Source organism: Ostrinia nubilalis, chromosome 9, assembly GCF_963855985.1.
Source record: "Ostrinia nubilalis chromosome 9, ilOstNubi1.1, whole genome shotgun sequence".
Lineage (NCBI taxonomy): Eukaryota > Metazoa > Arthropoda > Insecta > Lepidoptera > Crambidae > Ostrinia > Ostrinia nubilalis.
Genome location: NC_087096.1, coordinates 14,893,690 through 14,912,029, shown reverse-complemented (window position 1 = coordinate 14,912,029; position 18,340 = coordinate 14,893,690). Strand labels below are relative to the sequence as shown.

The 18,340-nt window shown below is 37.3% G+C and overlaps 1 protein-coding gene across 1 annotated transcript in view; it reads right to left on the bottom strand.

Moving 5' to 3' along the window:
- Nucleotides 1-4,892: 4,892 nt before the first annotated feature.
- LOC135074719 (uncharacterized) overlaps nt 4,893-18,340 on the bottom strand; it is a 118,587-nt gene continuing 105,139 nt past the window's right edge. Inside the window, exons 6-12 of the mRNA XM_063969085.1 lie at nt 17,177-17,275; nt 14,051-14,169; nt 9,688-9,843; nt 9,074-9,308; nt 8,748-8,960; nt 8,416-8,668; nt 4,893-8,259 (exon numbers count right to left, since the gene is read on the bottom strand). Coding sequence (XP_063825155.1) covers nt 7,036-8,259; nt 8,416-8,668; nt 8,748-8,960; nt 9,074-9,308; nt 9,688-9,843; nt 14,051-14,169; nt 17,177-17,275 — 2,299 coding nt within the window. The 3' untranslated portion in view covers nt 4,893-7,035. The remainder of the gene's footprint in view (nt 8,260-8,415; nt 8,669-8,747; nt 8,961-9,073; nt 9,309-9,687; nt 9,844-14,050; nt 14,170-17,176; nt 17,276-18,340) is intronic.

Sequence of the window (18,340 nt, the reverse complement as noted above, 5' to 3'; positions counted from 1 at the left end):
AAGTTAAAGTAAGATGGTGTAACCCAGCCTAAGTATTTGTCAATCCGCCACACCCTGTGGGATACAGGCTACATGTCCGTCTGAATCACTCACACAAAGCGCAGCGAAACAGAATCGAGTTATCTCTGGAAATATTTTTCGTACACAGTCTAGAATCCCATCTAGTTTTTATCCAGCTCCGTAATAGGATTTAGTTTGTGTGTTCCAAACGTGTTTTTGGGATCCAATGTACCTAATCAGGGAATTAGTGCGGATGGGAGTGTTTTTAACCTAAACAAGTTTGCACTAAAGGAGATTACAAAAATATTTTGTATTAAATTGTCCATTGAAGTTTGAAGTATCATGTCATGTAGGGAGATATAATATGTAGTTGAAGGTTTGACTGAACTAAGTTTTCACTACTATAAGACAAAGTTTTCCATCGCATGTCTAATTCGCGATAAACTCAAAAACTACTGAACAGATTTTAATGCAGTTTTCACCAATAGATTTAGATAGAATGTAATCAAGTCAAGGTTTTGTGTAAATAAGTTATTTATCCTTGCGAAATTGGGGCAAGTCGCTAGTGACAAATAAATCACAGTGATTGTAACAATAGTGGCATAAAATAAACCCAAAGGGAAAACGATATAACTGGCGAGAATTTATCGTAGCTTTAAAATTAATGTCGTCAATACCAACCCGTTAAAGAGAATAGTTGTAATGGATTTTGGTTCAAGTAACAAGCGATAAGCTTTTCTAAATCTATAGCTTTCGCTTTGAAAGGTCACTGATTGACTGACTCACTCATCACGAAACCTCAGAAACTACAAATGCTAGGAGTCTCAAATTTTTTTCTTGTCCTTTTCTAAAAGGACCTACGTTCTAACGTAGGTGGTCACTTAGGTCGGATTTTACGAAACTCCACCCTTAAGAGGGTAAAAGCACGCGTTTTACCGAAGGCACATACAATTTTCTCCTTATTAAGTAAGCCTAGCTTTTATTTGGTATAACTACTTTGTTGACCATGCATGTTTCAAAGCACTAAAATAAAGATCATGATCAAGTAGTTCAAATAGGAGAATTATCTCTTAAAACTCTATTACTATTATGCTTAATTACTTTATTGTTAACACAAAATTATTATCTGTTTAGTTTATTCCTCAACTTGAATGCCGTCTACTGTTTGATAAAGGCCTCTTCCGTATCCACAACGACAGGTCTTGCGTTACTCGCATCCAGGTGCGTTACAAGATCGTCAGTCCACCGAGTGGGAAGAGTTTTCTTGTGACTTAAACCATCCCCCTTAATTCCTTTGCTCGTAAAAAGCGCGCTAAACATCCAGCTGCAGTAAACGCGGGCGTAAACTTGTAGTGGCGCCCTCTGCAGGTGCGTTGTGAATATTCATGCGGTACTATCCAGACATACTCGACGGTAGCTCTTAAAACGGGGGTGTAAGTAGCACGACAAGGATCGAGGACTTGAATGCACTGGGAATAGGTGCTCGTAGATGACACCTCGGATCTTGGATGAAGGATAAGTATAAGTATTAAGTTGGTATGTACCGGCAATGGGTAGAGAATATTGGAACTTGTAAGAGTCTTGTCAAGGATGAGTTCTTGCTGGAACGATTTAGTTACGACTATTTTTATTAATTGTCATATAAATTAATTTGTTTATTTTTCGCTCTTCCATCTCTATTTTGTATTTAACTAACGATTAGATACTTAGGCTGGGTTGCACCATCTTATTTTAACTTTGACAAACGACAAAAATCTGTCAACTCCATACAAAAAGCACCGGGTATCGTCATAGTTACCGTTAAAGTTAGGTGGTGCAACTCAGCCTTAGAGTTAAATGAAACACCAACAATCATGTTTTCCTATGTCCTGAGACAATTTAAATTACAACATGAATAAATTCAATTCCTATGTAAGTAATCGTTTATATTATTATTTATTATAACATTATAACATTAAAATGCACAACAGAGTGGGAACAAGTCCGAAAAGAAAAAAATAAAATTCATACTCATTTATGTACATTTTTTTTTTCAACATAGGAGAGCTCAACAGAGCAATGCTTCATTTAGCAGCTATAAAAGTGAAATACTATTTCTATCATTGTAAAAATCGATTACCACGTGCCAAACCAGTAGAAAAACTAATAATAAAGTTTCTTGGCTCGGTGAGAACTAAGGAACCCCCCTGTTGGGAGGCTAATGAAATCGGCCCCGCTTGACCTAACTTAGTTTAGTCAACGACTTTCGATTCCGATTTGCAATTAAATTATTCCGTTTTGTTAAAGTTTACAGCTGATTTGATTTGACTTGATGTACTCTTCATAGCAATTCAAGGAAAGTAATTCATTGGGGGAGGCCTATGTTCAGCAGTGGACCTCCTGTGGCTGAAATGATGATGATAAATCACAGTGGTATTTTAAGACATGGTTTGGTATGTTAAAGGTAAGGAAGGCGCTGGATGCAGGCCGCTATCCGGTTGGTCATTATGGAAATAATTGAGAGAGGCCTATGTTCAGCAATGGACATCCTATGGCTGAAGTGATGTTTTACGTGCAATTTTACAACCGTATACATACTCAATTACAGTGTTATGTAAGGTACCTACAAGTTTAGGTACTGGTTAGGTTTTTATTGGCGGTAAAAATAGATCCTGGCTAGAAAGGTAGGAACGAAAGGTGATAAGAGCTTCGTTTGAAAATACAAGTAGCTTGTTTCAAGTAGCATTATATTATAATATCAGTCTGAGTATTTACAAAAATAATAGAGATGATTTTGTTGCTTCCAAACCTAAGCTCTAAAAACCAAATGTTGGAACAAAAAATGTCTAGAAAATCCGTTCTTAGTGAGCACCTACGTTCTAAAAGGAACTCTCATGCAAAATTTGAGACTCCTAGTACTTGCAGTTTCTGAGATTTCATGGTGAGTGAGTCAGTCAGTCAGTCAATCAGTGACCTTTCGCTTTTATAAATATAGATAGATTGTAATGTATTGGAGTGAAAAGCACAGCTGCTGTTACTGATGTACGAGCACCTCAATCAATTTGTATGTATGACATAACAGTTCCAGAGTAGTTAAATATTGGTGCACCTGGATGGGATTTATTTGTTTCATAATAAAAATGCCCGGATAACGAATTTATTCGCTTACTACTTTTTGCACAGTTTCCATACAGCTTCGAACGAGCGTGTCATAAAAAATATTCGATACAAATTAATCCCATTTTTATGTGTGGAACAGGGGATTTGTTTTTATGGTGTTTGTGTAAAAAATATTTTTCTAAGTTGCGACTGCATAAATATTGCATGTGCTCATATGAGCTGGTTTCCTATGGTCAATCCTTGTCCAAATTCGTCCTTTATTTGTCAAATTTCAGTTTGCGATCAAATATCTATAAATTGTTGATGCGTTTACACTTTAATATCTGAAGTCCGGCTTTTATTTTTTCCGGGAAACACTCCTACCCTTACGAGTATTAATAATGTACTTTACTAAAAATGTATATTATTATTAATTAAACACCTCGCATTTTGGTTGCACAAATATTTGATAGACAAAACAAACATTAGCATATAATGCGAAAAGCGCATTTATTATTTTGTTTAACCTAAATGGAAGTAATTTAGAGTCAATGTACCAATGTTTGGCGTTCTATACAAAGTAATATTTTATGACCAATCCTCTTTTAAAATACTTAAATACCTAGCTCTAACAGATAAGTTCACAAATCAACATTTCTGTTACAGCTAAATAGAAAAGTTTACTGATCGACAATTTCATTGTATTTTATACTTTCTCTCAGAATGTATGAAAAATATGTTAACTAAGGCTTATAGAATGGCTTGAATAGACATTTGAAAAGTAACGAATCTTTTCATTCCATATACAGGTTTTAAAAAAAACCCGGGTGTCTGTTTCAAAAAAGTAGAGCTATTGCTCCAATATTTGACTATTGAGATACGTCGGTCAATGTTTTCACTCCCATGGCTGTATGTAGAAATGTTGCCATGGTTTTGAATTACTACCAAATATTTTACCTGGTTTGTTGTAAAAATCATAAATTAAGCCATGTTATTGAAAGATGTTCTGAAGAAAAAACTGAATAAGTAAATAAAACTTGCTCAAAATGTCTTTACAATATTCATATGTTAATACACGACGGGATTCGACTAACAACCAACAAGTGTGCCTAATCTAAGATGAAATACAGATCCTGAATCCAAATAAATTCTATATCTGCTGTGCAAATTGCCAATATTGTTGGTGGCAAATGCCAATATATCGCAAAGTTTGTAGTCAAACACATGCGTCCAACGTTTCGCACAGAGCCGCTTAAACATGAAAAATGGTGTCGGTGCATAGCTTTATGTACACGGGATTTATGAATTTCTAAACGCCATGTTGTAAGAAATTTATTTGTTGGCAACATGCAAACTGAGTGATAAAGTTTAACTTTTTATTGAATCGTAAAAGCATTTTTTCTTTTGGAAAATTTATATTAATAAGGTTCTTTAAAACTCAGTGGTTTTACCTTCTTTAGTACTCAGGCTCTATCAATTTCTAAATAAATGGTTAATTAATGAAACATAAAAATTAATTATTCATAAGACTGTGAAACCATTTCAGTTATTGGGAGCTATTCTCGTCTACGCTTACCACGTTGCCGCGTTGGCCAAGCAGTTAGATTGGTATCAAATATATACCTAGACATACTTACTTCATCATGATCAGTCATTTGGTCTCCATTGAATAGCGCGTTCTTTAATCTACTGAGGGAAATGGTGGATTTGGTCTACACTGGGCACATTTTATTCATATTATTGCATACCTGCATTACTTTTCATCGTTAGGTATAAAACGGTGGGAAATCTATGGGTGATTAAAAACGCCAGACCAGTTTTGTACAAAATATATTATTATTTTTTAACATTTTTTGATGATTAACTGAGTACACTTGCGTACATAAAACAATTCACTAAAATTACAACTAAGGTAAAGAGAATTCGATGTTGAGCTGAATTGATTGTGATTGAGCTTTCAATGGTTTGTACTATTTAAAATACTGTCGACTGTACTTCTTAATTAAAATACAAGCGATTATTACATCATTAATTTAACAATGTGTTTGCTTATGTTAACAATAACATGATTATTAACAATATTGTACTTAAAAATCGAACAAAATACTTAAGTAGTTTTACAGAGCATGACTAGTTCAAACATGTCTTTTTTGAGCATTATTAAAAAAAAACCTTGCGTAATACTGCGCTGGCAACACTGAATGTAATTTTATGTGTACATTATAATACCTAAAAGCTCAACATCAAGGAATGGAGTCCAAGCGAAGGATACGCCGGCAGTGTTCGGGGGCACTAATTGTGCAAAATATTATATTTTATGACTTACTTCGCAAGAGCTGTCGCAAATGTGATAAAAGAACGCAATCTGCCTTTACTGTACACTTACATTAATGCCACTTCTGCATGCACGGGCATTTCAAGCAAGACCTAGTAAGTTAGGCACGCCACCCTTTTTTATGGGACAGGAGGCAAACGAGCAGACGGATCACCTGATGGTAAGTGATTACCGCAGCCTTAGGTATAAAGCAAAGTATAAAATCTTCTTAAAAGATTGTAGGTAATACACGATTACGATTAGAAAGTTTGACAAAAAACACACATCACTCTAAATGCGGACTTTAAGGATCTCCTTTCCTTAACATGTCTTAAATAATTCCATTACCCCCCAATATATTAACTCAATTTCCATATCAAACGCCCCAGCCCTTACGAAGCGGTCTATACAAATTGTACAGAATCAAATTACAACGAACATATAACTAAGTTTTGCTAATCATCGTGCGTTACATTTCCTTAAACATAAGGTAAACATCAAAGATCCCTTGGCATGTAAATTGAATGATTAACAAGTAAAACATTACATGAGTGATACACCAAGGAATCGACGAAATTTACCTCTTGAGCACTCTACTCTAGAAGCAAGATGCGGTTCAGTAATCCAATTGATACGCCATTTCCAAGTTAAGATGGATGAAAATACAGAGAGCTTTTAACAGTATTGATTCTATTAAGTTAGTATGCCTAGTAAATCCATCGTTGGATGAGACTAGAAACACAATGTTATGATACATGGAACACACTGAAATGTATTTACAACACTAAGTTTTAATTAAATAAATGCACTGATGTAAGTTTCAAATTCTTAGAAGTTACTCAAAACACAAAATATCTTGAACCACAAATGCCTAGAGTGCAAGGCTCATAATAGAACAACATGCTTATGATAATATTTACACCATTATTATTATGTTCCTAATTTTTGACAGTGATGTTCGCAATCAGTCAAATTTGCTTTTGAAGCAGTGCAATTTCCAGTAGCATCAAGTCGTGTATTTAAATTGCTTCATGAGAATGAATCCAACTTATTTTTTCATCACACTTGTAGTCAATTTCTTAATCGAAACTTTAACTTTATTCAACACTTTTTATAATGAGCGTACCTTTAACAATGTTCACGAGTCTCTCTTATTCAATTGAAACCACGTTACAAAATTATTATTATTATCACTATTTTACCTAATTGATAATTGCTTAATTGTTTGGCTACTATCACCTTGTCGTTTATACCTATGATCGTCGTTCTTAAATGTACGTTATTAATATTAAAATTAATTAACCGTACGTAATGTATGTACATTAATTACAAATCAACTATTAGTTGAGCGCCTTATTATTTATAATTGAGAACCCTCATAGTAATGAGATGTGATTAAAATCAAGTAGTCATCATGTTACCGCATTCACGAAGGTAACAAGTTGGAATGTTCATTAAATTTTGGTTTCAGAAGAAACCAGCAATATTTTCAACACAATAATGATGTTCGTGTAATTTACAAGTCAAGGTTCCGGCGCTCAATAAAGTGTCTGTCAATGAAGGCTCCAATCTAACGGGAGATCCCTGGATGTAGACCTTGAATGTAGGGAGGGCGGTGCGTGAGGCGCACCGCGGGCCGCGTGTCAGTAATCCAGGGACTCCTCGTCTGGAGACCTCTTGCGGCAGCACAGGCGCCAGGCAGCGCCCAAAGCACATACTCCTAAAGCAATCGCCAGACCAGCACCTAAAGCAGGCGCAGTCCAGTCCCCTCCAACCGAACTCCTGGCCCCTGCACACAATTCTGGTGACTCATCGTTCAACTGCCCAAACGGAATACCATTCAACGCATCCAAATACCCGAGACGCCTCAAACTATCTTCTGAATAAGCCTCTCTTGCCCGCTTCTCTTCAGCAGTCCAGAACTTCCTTTCATTTGTCGTCACGTTCGGACAGTTGACGACACCGTTACAAATAAGTCTAGCAGGAATACAAAGAGCTTCATCGCCAGGACAAATAAAATCACAACCTTGTCCCGAGTCTGAAGATTTTATTCCACCATCAGTCAGTCGAGAAGTCATCAGCGTTCCATCAGAATTCTTGGGCAAATGGAAGAGGCCTGTCCAAGCGATTTTGAACGCAGCTCTGGCAGGAGAAGCGCTGCCAATAAAGACGATTCTAATAGACCTAGTCTTGTCTTTTTCCATCACCAATGGATCATCCAATGATTCAAAACCCAGTTCCCCTGCCGAAAGTATTGGTAACTTCTCAGTTTCAGACACATTGCCACCACAGATTGATAGGTACGGTTCTATTCTGCCAGGTAAGTAGATTTGTATGTTGCCATCCTCACAGTGCCTTGATGCAAACTTGATACTATCAAAGTGTAGCCACATGTCTCTCTTTTCTTCAATTTCTAAATCCCAAATGCACTGGATGCGCTTGGGTGGTTCTGTATAACCTAGGGCTTCTAAATGAGGATAGACGATTTCACCATCTGAAGCAGCTGCTAAAACTGGTGGTCCACATAATGGCCCATGGACAAATTCGTACCTGGCTTCGAAGAGGGGAGACGGATTCTTGAAGTATGACGCAGCAGCGTGAGCATTGTCTACTATGAGTTGCAGATTCAGTGTTTCTCCAGACGATACTACCCTGTATGGCCTCGCTCTGGATACAGTATTTGCATGTTTTGCGCATAGACATGAACCCAAAGATCGTTGAACGGCTAAATGAAGAGGTAGAGGCGTTGTAGTGACCCCTATTGATGAGTTAGGAGTTTTGGATCCAGGGAAAGGCTCCCAGATGATCAACTTATCGGCACGGTCTTCGTAGCAGTTCTGGCAGGATACTGGTGTATACGGATGCTCCTGTTGAATAAACAATTACTTAAATTAAACTGTAGCTTGTGATGAGATTCTGTAATAATATAAAATAGACTATAAACTTTCACAATGTTCAAAAAATAATCTTTGTCGTACAAATAGCGTTACATGTTATATTTTATGCCGAAACAAGTACTTTACCTTGAAGTTCACGCTCAAGATGGTCAGTATGACTCTGGCGTATATCCTCTTATCAGTGACGAATCGATACAGGCAGTGGACGTCCTCCCCTGGTGGTGCCTGTTTGTATACCAGCGTGTTCAGTGGCGACCTCAAGCGACCAGCTCTTTGCTTCCAAGAGGCAATGACTTCATCGCAAGCAGTGTTGGGAACAGGCTCTCCGAATCGTGTGTTATTGAAGAAGTCGTAGTGTGCCCAATAGTACAAGGAGGAGCTGTAAAGAGAATACAATTTAAGCATGATAGTCTTTTAAACACAGATGTGAGCGTTATGCTCATCCAAAATTCACCTACCCGCTGTAACTCCCAGTCTTGCTCTCAAATCTAACAAACATGGCGTTTCCAGTCGACACAAAGTCGTGTTTTTCCATTGGTCTACTGAAGGTGTCACAGAAGGTCTTGATGATGCGAGCGTCATCAGGTCTTGGAGCGTCGTATAAAGTGAGTGACTCGCCACAGTCACCAGTCCAAGGCACGATGGGGGACTCGATGCGATTGATTCGGAAGCTGCAGACAATAAAACGTCATTTACTTCAATCTTTCATTACAGCTGATGATGTCGGATAACCACAGTCTTATTTACAAAGCCAAAAAATAAAAAGGGCATTTTGTTTCCTTACCTTGGAAAGTAAAGCCTCACAACCTGACCAGGTAGTCCCTGCATCAGATAAGTACAAGACGTGTGCGGCGGATACCAGTGAGCTACTGACAGGAATATTCCTTCAGTATCTCCAGACTTCTTCAGGGATTCAGCTGTGAGGCGCCAGTCGCACGTCCCCACTTTGGAGCCGGCGGCTTCGACGTGCCCAGGCCAGTTGCCAACGTTGAAGTGGAAGCCGGTGTTCAAGAGAGGACCTTATTGGATTGACATAGAGCATTATTCGGAGACAATAGATGCATAATAACGCAGTTGTTAATCAGCGCAACCTGATTGCTGTTGATGGAATATGGAAATTACCACGGATTAATTGGGCTCTGGTTTACATTTTAATTAATGTCTTGTTATGAGAATACTTTAGTCAGATCATATTATCTTATCAATCAGCCCTCCTTTAAGAAAATAATTGTTAAGATATTTTACTTTTTACTAAAGAGACGGGTCAGATACACATCGCCTCGAGATTTAAAATTTTACTAGGTTAACTTATTACGATATACGATAGTCAATAGACTTGATATTACAATACATCATATTAAATTACTATCTTCCAAGTATTTTAATATTGGTAAATACCTGCAGGCGAGCTGACAAATTCCACGAAGAGATCTTGCGAAGTCCCGATGATGGAGTAAGGGAACTTGCCCATGCCACAGAACGTCCCGATCACAGACGCCGATTCGTCTCTGCCGTCGTAGATTTTGATGTAGTCGTATGGACAGTTCTCTGAACCTATGATGAAGAAAACAATATTTTAATACTAATAAGCAAATCAGCTTGACTTCAGATGAGCTTCAAATTTGTATGCTCTGTCACAACATCATATCATTGTCACTAGGGATGTTATGGATATGTAGTTTCGGTTATGGATACGGTTACGGATATAGGATTAATATTATACCGGTTTCGGTTACGGTTACGGATATCTGTGCTTTAGAATGCAATTTGCAATAGTTGTCCAACACGGTTCATTCATGGCCGCACACTTTACATCGAATAAAAAAATAAAAATTGATACTAGATGGCATTATAAAGGTAAATCAGGCTGTTATGCCTTTACATATAATGCTATACAAAAAACAATTTAAACTGCTTACATCCGAAACTATCCGAAACTTTAAACCGGTTACGATTTCGGATATTTTTTTATTTCGTTTATCCGAAAGTTTCGGTTACGGTTACGGATATCCATAACATCCCTGATTGTGACCCCTCCCGTGGCACTCCCATTACTCAGGCACTGCCTCAGTTCTGTGCTAGATCTATTGTTACTTATGTGGATTGTTTCGATTCTCAGAGCATTTTAGCACAAAATATAACAGAAGACAAACTCCATACTAAACGCGCTCGAGCCACGCACACATAGACACCGCCTCTAGCAAGACTGTCTTGGACGAATGCGAGCGCGACGTGGCGCGACAGACGTTCGCCACACGTTCGCTGTGGTTCGCTTGAGTCACGCGCCGGTCAACCGCCTGTGATATTATTTTGTTTTGCGAAATTGACGAAAATGAGTGAACAGAAAAAGTCGTATTATAATTGTTCGGTATTTGGTTGCTTAAACTCATCATTAAATACCGAATTTTCATTTTTTAAATTACCAGTTGATTCGGGGAGGTAAGTAAGTTATTTATTTGAATTTCAAGTGAAATTGAAAGCCAACTCAATTATTAGGAATATCAAATTGTTTTAGAGAGGTTTTAGGAATTATTGGATAACTAGCTTTTGCCCGCGGCTTCACCCGCGTGAAATTTAGTTTGTCACAGATCGTCATAAATTATAGCCTATATGTTATTCAGGGTTATAAACAATAATACTGTAAAATTACATCAAAATCCGTTCAGTAGTTTTTGCGTGAAAGAGCAACAAACATCCAGACATCCAAACTTTCGCATTTATAATATTAGTTGGATAATAGTGTCACTCAACTAAATACTACTTCCTTCTCGTGTATTTGTTTGCAAACTATTACTATAATAACGTACTAAATATAAATAAGTATACGTGGATATTTGTTATTGTCTTTCTTGCATAGTATTAAGATTAACATTTTTCTATCTTATCGAAATAAACGCAACACATGACAAGACAACCCTAGCAACCCTAGCGCGACGGCCGAGCGTGCGAGCGAGAGAGGTATGCAAAGCGAGGTACATACATGAGTTTACCTTCTGTTATATTTTGTGATTTTAGTGAGAAATAATAAGAAACAATGAATGGCAGGTCCTTGGCCTTTCCGTTAATGGATAATTTTTCTTTATTACATTACAACGCCGAACGAACACCATTTCTCAACATTATTCATGACCTCCCGCCGCCATTGTTCTAACGGTGTTCATTAAACTTGAAAGTTTCATAAATGTCTACAAAAACGCGAGAGCCCGAGGATTTAATTCCCATTATTGGGGGTTCCGTAATTTATGACCGCTATAAATTCTCACGCTTCCGAGAAAGGAAAAATTATAACTGCTAGGGATTGCAGCCGGTTGTCACGCTGTACAGACGCTTTTATTTCAACTCGTTTCGAAGATATACGGCGGCCATAAATTGTATCGGGCTTAAGAGCTATGTACATGTAAAGAACTAAGGAACTCCAGAAGAATTCTGGATTGTTTGGCTTATCTGCACCATTTATGGGTGTTCCAGAGAGCGTTTTACAGCATTAATACGAATATATTGCGTTTAAAAGTTTGTTTTGGCCTTGCGGTAGAACCAGGCCTGTTCATCTCCGCGAGTTTACATCGAAAACAAAACACGCACGATGGCCCACCTACAGGATACTATTCGACAAGGCCTCACATACGAGCGAACATTGACTTACGCACGCGTATTCTTGTGTATGATGGAAGAAAATAAAGAAAATGGTGTACTATATACTGTGCAGTATTTAACTGCCTAAATAATAATAAAAACACAGAATGTACTTTTTTAAGTTGCCTCAAGACACTGAGAGGTAAATAAGTAGTTAATATTATTCATGATAATTCATGCTAAATCATGTATTTCTTCCGCCATTTTCCGCAGTTTGGCACCTCACGTCATGTTCACGTCACATCATTTTACCGAAGTCAGCCTTATAGCTTCGGCGCAGTGCCGATCACTGACGTTTGTCAACAAAATGGTGCTTGACTCTTGAGACAGGCTAAATTACACCATATTGTTAATGACATTAAGCATACATTTTTTTAAATACCTTCTCGAAGTAAAACTTCTGTACGTAGTACTTATTTTATTATTCTGTGGTCATAGTTACGGTCAAATTTGGATGGTGCAACTCAGCATAAGACATAAATGAAGAATAGTAGCAACTGTAGTTGTTGTAATAAATGTACCAGGATTATGAATGACGTATTATTGTAAATACACTTTTATTTCAACTCTTCCCGGAAAAATACAGGGCCATAAATTGTATCGGATTTAAGAGGGCGATGTGTGCTTTCGCGTAAAGAGTACTCTTGTGTTCTTTGGCTTATCTCTGCCGTTTATGGGCTGTTCAGAGACCCTTTACAGCAAAGACATTGGAGTACTAGTGTATGTATTGTATTTTTATTGTAGAACAGTTGTAGTCAACTTAGAGCGGTTTCGCTCTACGTCCGCTCCTAATGAAAATATGATACGGCAGTCGAACAACTATTTGATGATAGTTTACGCACTAGGTCCGATTTCTATCATTCGATGTCTCTAGTTACAGGTGATAGACCTGTGAGGTATGGGAGCGACACGGAAGTATTCTGTGATAGAGCATACAAATACAAGTCTGAAGCACATCTGAAGTTTCGCTGACGTTTGACACAAAAAAAGACAGTCCCGTGCCTCTCTCATACCTCAGGCAGGCATCGACTTTTATGTCAAAGTCAAAATCAAAATTTCTTTATTTGTTTAGACTAATAAATAGTACTTACAAATCGTCAAATATTTTGCTCTTAAGGAGCCTTTACATGTCTCATAATCTTTTTACCCTACCAGCGCTTCGAGACCAACATTTGGCAAGTGCTAAGAAGAAGCGCCGCAACAAACTCAGTCACCATTGTCTGCCGGTTATACACTAGACCTGTAGTTTACTAGATCCGTATTCTAATAGACTCAGATCGAATTCAGATCAGACTTAGTCCGAAACCACTCTTGCTATTTGTGTATTTCTATCTTACTTTAAAGTGACTGCACTTTCTGCGACAAAATTTATTTGGGTCATGGAATCTATTAAGCAGAACTTCTACTCACAAGGATACGTTTCACTTCCCAACCAAAGCAGGGGGAAGGAGCTACTTAGCAAATTAACGCGTATCACCCTCCCCTATTAACTGTCTAACGTCTTAGATGGAGTGCTTTCGAAACTCGCACGAAACGAGGGTCCCGCGGGACCGCCTGTTTGGTGTTTACGAACTTTTTGGAATAGGGGAAGATGCCAATTATAATCAACTAGCAGGGTAGTATGCAGGCTAGGCGTGGTACACTCACAGTTGACGTTGTAGTCCGGTACAACGTCAATAGTGGGCGTGGGTTTGCATTATTCCTGTTTAGTCAGATGGTTAACTGACAGAGAATGCCTTATGGCATTGATTTTGCCTTTTTACCATTTTATTTAGCATTCAAAAGCTGAAATAAATCTCTTGGGGGAGTAATGTTAGTTACTGAAAATTTACCCAAATAATTATGAACGTTACGTAACGTGGTACGGGTAAGCAAAGGGTAGTTTACGCAGCCAATAATTACCTAGGTATATGACATGGAATAGTAAGAAGGACTCTATGAGTATGACATAACCAGTCGCTAAATCAATTGAATCCTTTTTGTTGATTTTCAGTTAACTGCACACGAATTGGTTAATGTTTTTTAATTGGAAATGTTTTTTATTCCCGATGCAAAAATTATTTGACGTATTACTGCTCAAAGACCTAACAGAAGTAACTTTTATTTTTCTGTCAATGACACCACTCACCAGATGTGATGGGCCTCATGGGACACGTCATGATGTTCTCGCACCGCTGGCCATCGATGTTGAACTCCTCATTCTCGATGTACAGCTTTATGTACGGAAGCCTGGTGTTGAGGTGATACCTGTGGGGAGAAATAACCTTTAGGAACCATCACCCTTGGCCAAATGCCATTTAGCCATTGCAGAGTTCAATTTGATGACTATGACGCTCCATTGATAGTACAGTGGGCTTACCATGAGTTTACGTTAGGTGTGCTCGCCAGTGAGTGCGTCAAAAAAATCTATGAAGATTTTAGTTTTTGAAAATAGCTGTTCAATCTGTCATCATTTTAATGTCATTTTCAGCACACCTAACCTACACTCATGGTAAGTATACTGTTGGTGCAGTGTCAGAACTGCGTTTTTAGGTTAACATCATAATACTAGGATTTATTGTTAAAAGCTTTTGGAACCAAATAAACCCAATTAACCAATAGAGTTATGTCCTGAATAACGTGTAACATTACTATCTCATTAGTTGTATAGCCCTTAAATGGTTTTTGTCCGTTTTAAAGGAAATGTCAAATAATTGCTTACAGAATCTTAATTAAAGCAATTTATTGACTTTCAAGGGATATTTTATAAAAAGCATGATATATTTTATGTGAAACACGGGGCTGTAGTTCAATAAAAATCCGCGAATTTTAAAAATCAAGACAGTTGAATAAATGCAACAGCAATGTCAAGTTTTCACTCTTGATAAATGTGGCAATACTGTAGGTATACACTTGTTCTTGTGCTTTATTGATTGATTTTAGAATATTAACGAATAAAACTGACGGTTATTGCCAAAACTGTAAAAAAATATCGATTTTTTTCCATTCATTTCAAGGTTACAAATGTTATGTCACTTAAAACGGACAATGCCATGTATCAGTAATAAATACTCATGTTGATTTTTACCCAATTTCCCCCTTTAGGGGTTGAATTCTGAAATAACCTGAAACACGTGTTTATTCATTTATCGATAGGAATGTAGCCTGTGAAGTTTCGAATTAAATAGTGTAACTAATTTTGTTTCGCCCTACAAACTTTGGACCCCCATTTTACCCCCTTAGGGGGTAATTTTGGAAAAATCCTTTCTGATAACACCCCTAGACCCTAATAAGGAACCTACATGCCAAACTTTGTGTCTTTATACCCACCGGTTTGGGATTTATGTTGATAAATTAGGCAGTCAGTTTCTGTTTTTATGTCAGGGTATTTTTTGATAAATTTATGTAAAATGAACAGTGAATAGTCCAGATTGCAAAAGGCGCTGGATTAGCCAGAGGATGATTATCAGGGATTCCTGTATTGTTATTAAGAAAAGTTGTTTTACGTTTGTTTTTCTAAACTGGCAATGTCCGCCCTAAGTGACATGGTTGTAATGCTAAATAATTGGCAATGTCCGTTTTGAGTGACATGTCATAACTTCTATACTAATTGATTTTTTTTCAAAAAGTATATATTTTTTTCTTAATCTATCAAAATAATACCTAAATCCCAAATTTGACCATTTTTGAAGCAAGGGTTCAATGAGTGCCAATTTAAGGGATAGAGTGGATTAATGATTGTTAAACCTAACTCAATATGTATAGCAACTGTTGGTTTAACCTTTAACAGTCTTAACATAAAAAATTTTTCATTGTTTTTGAACTTTAAGAGAATAAGGCTCAAAATATGGTGGGAACTATATTCCCACTACCGTATATGTAAAAAAAAAACACATTTTACCAAAAATACCTTTCATAAAATTTGAAACAAATAACATTTTATTGTATTTTCCCTCAATCTAAACCCTTATCACTCTCAGAATATTGGGATCTGAAAACAAAACATATTCTTCGGACTGAAACCTAAATAAACATGGTTGTATGTAATACATTGCTCCTCTTATATTCGGCAGATTCTCTTCACTGTGTACACAAAGAACGTAATACATTCTATCAAAACGGGTTTATCTGGAGAAACAGTCGGATTTGTTGATTTTGTAACGTTTTCTTCAGAGACAGATTGGTAATGTTTAAGGTAAACATGTAACTAAACCCTTCAGTTTTGTTAGCTTGCAGTTTCAGTTTCTGTAGATTGGGGATCAGGTGTATGTGAGATGTACACCGTTGTTTATATTTGCAATCAGGCTTTATATCCAATATACCTGATTGATTTGAGTATTGATCATAGAAAGACCCAATTCCTATCGTCACTTTTGTGACATTCAAAATTTGTGAAAGTTTGATACTACAAATTAGCATTTCTTTGGAGATCAGTTAGGAACTAACAAGTTAATCCAATGTAGGTATGAAAACAGAATGGCACTGACTAATTTTACTGTCAGATAAAAGGCAATTCAATACATTTTCTTAAGCGTGTGGCAACATGGAGCTAGTAATTCAATAAATATTCTGACACAAGTACCTAACCATTATGTTTGCAAAAGCATGCGTAGATTGAAAAAGCTTCACTATCAAAAGTCATTAAGGTTATAAGCAAAAGGACTCATTATGAAAATGTAATGAATGCCAATTTTTTGAATTAAGAAATGGTAATTAAGCATTTTCAGATATTCGCAACATTCCAGCCTGCCTTTTGTTCTGCCCTCTATTCAGAACTTTTCAATCAACAGTTGACCATTCCAGACCAATTCCAATTACTCGGACAGTTCCAAAGTTCGCCAATAACAAAAAAGCTCGACTGGGAGTTGGCATTTTACAATATCCAACAATACAGAAAGTTGTGGAACAAACACACCAGCACTAGAAGTGTAATTTATTTTGTTTTTTGCGCGAATCGAAATATTTTTCAGTCCGGTTGTGGATTAAGCAACAATCTATAGATTTTACTTTGTTGTAGAGTTGTAAACATTGATTGAAAGTTCTTTCGCTACAAAGTTTATAACTGAAGCTTTGACAAGCTCGTGAAGCTTTAACACTCTGAAGAAAGTTTTGTTCTTATACTCCTGTCCTATAAAAAAATACGAGACACAATTTACAAAAACGCACGCACAGGTGGAGAGGCATTATCAAGAGAAGTTCTCTCTCTCTCTCTCTCTCGGGCGATAGGTATCATAATCATAAGTATGTAAAGAAAACTTGGATTATGATAACTTACCTGCAGTGGAGGTTTCTGGGATAAACTCCTGGATACGCAGCTGACTGCACGTAGCACGTTTGCAGCCGGCAGTCTCGGAAAACTCTTTCACAGTACGACCTGCAACAAAATAACTGGTGTTAACAAGTTTTATTACAAGCACCAGGCCTGTTCATCTCCGCGAGTTTACATCGAAAACAAAACACGCACGATGGCCCACCTACAGGATACTATTCGACAAGGCCTCACATACGAGCGATCATTGACTCACGCACGCGTATTATTGTGTACTAGCGGCCGCCCGCGACTTCGTACGCGTGGATCCCGTTTTACCCCCTTCATCTATCTTACGCGGTTTAGATTTTTTCATACAAATGTTTTTTCCCGCTAACTCCCGTTCCCGTTGGAATTTCGCAATATCCTGTTGTTACTAATCTTTAAGTTTACTAAGGGACCTGCATGCCAAATTTCAAGCGTCTAAATTAAGCGGTTTAGATTTTTCATACAAAAGGATTTTCCCGGTAATTCCTATTCCTGTAGGAATTTCGGGAATTCCTTTCTTAGTGCACCTCTACGGTACCTAAGCTACGTCCCTTATAAATTTCAAGTGCCTACGTTTAGCCGTTTAGGCTGTGCGTGGGTATGTCAGTGAGTCAGTCATACAAAAGGAATTTCCCGCTAATTCCAGTTCCCGTGGGAATTTTGCAATATCCTGTTGTAACTAAGCTTTAAGTTTACTAAGGTACCTGCTTGCCAAATTTCAAGTGTCTAACTTAAGCGGTTTAGATTTTTCATACAAAAGGATTTTCCCGCTAATGCCCGTTCCCGTGGGAATTCCTAAGTATCCTATAACCTGCCCAGGAGTATGAAGAATAATTGTGCCAAGTTTCGTTAAAATCCGTCGAGTAGTTTTTGTTTCTATAAGGAACATACAGACAGACAGACAGACAGACAGAAAGACAGACAAAAATTTTACTGATTGCATTTTTGGCATCAGTATCGATCACTAATTACCCCCTGATAGTTATTTTGAAAATATATTTCATGTACAGAATTGACCTCTCTACAGATTTATTATAAGTATAGATGACGGAAGAAAATAAAGAAAATGGTGTACTAAATACTGTGCAGTATTTAAATGCCTAAATAATAATAAAAACACAGAATGTACTTTTTTAAGTTGCC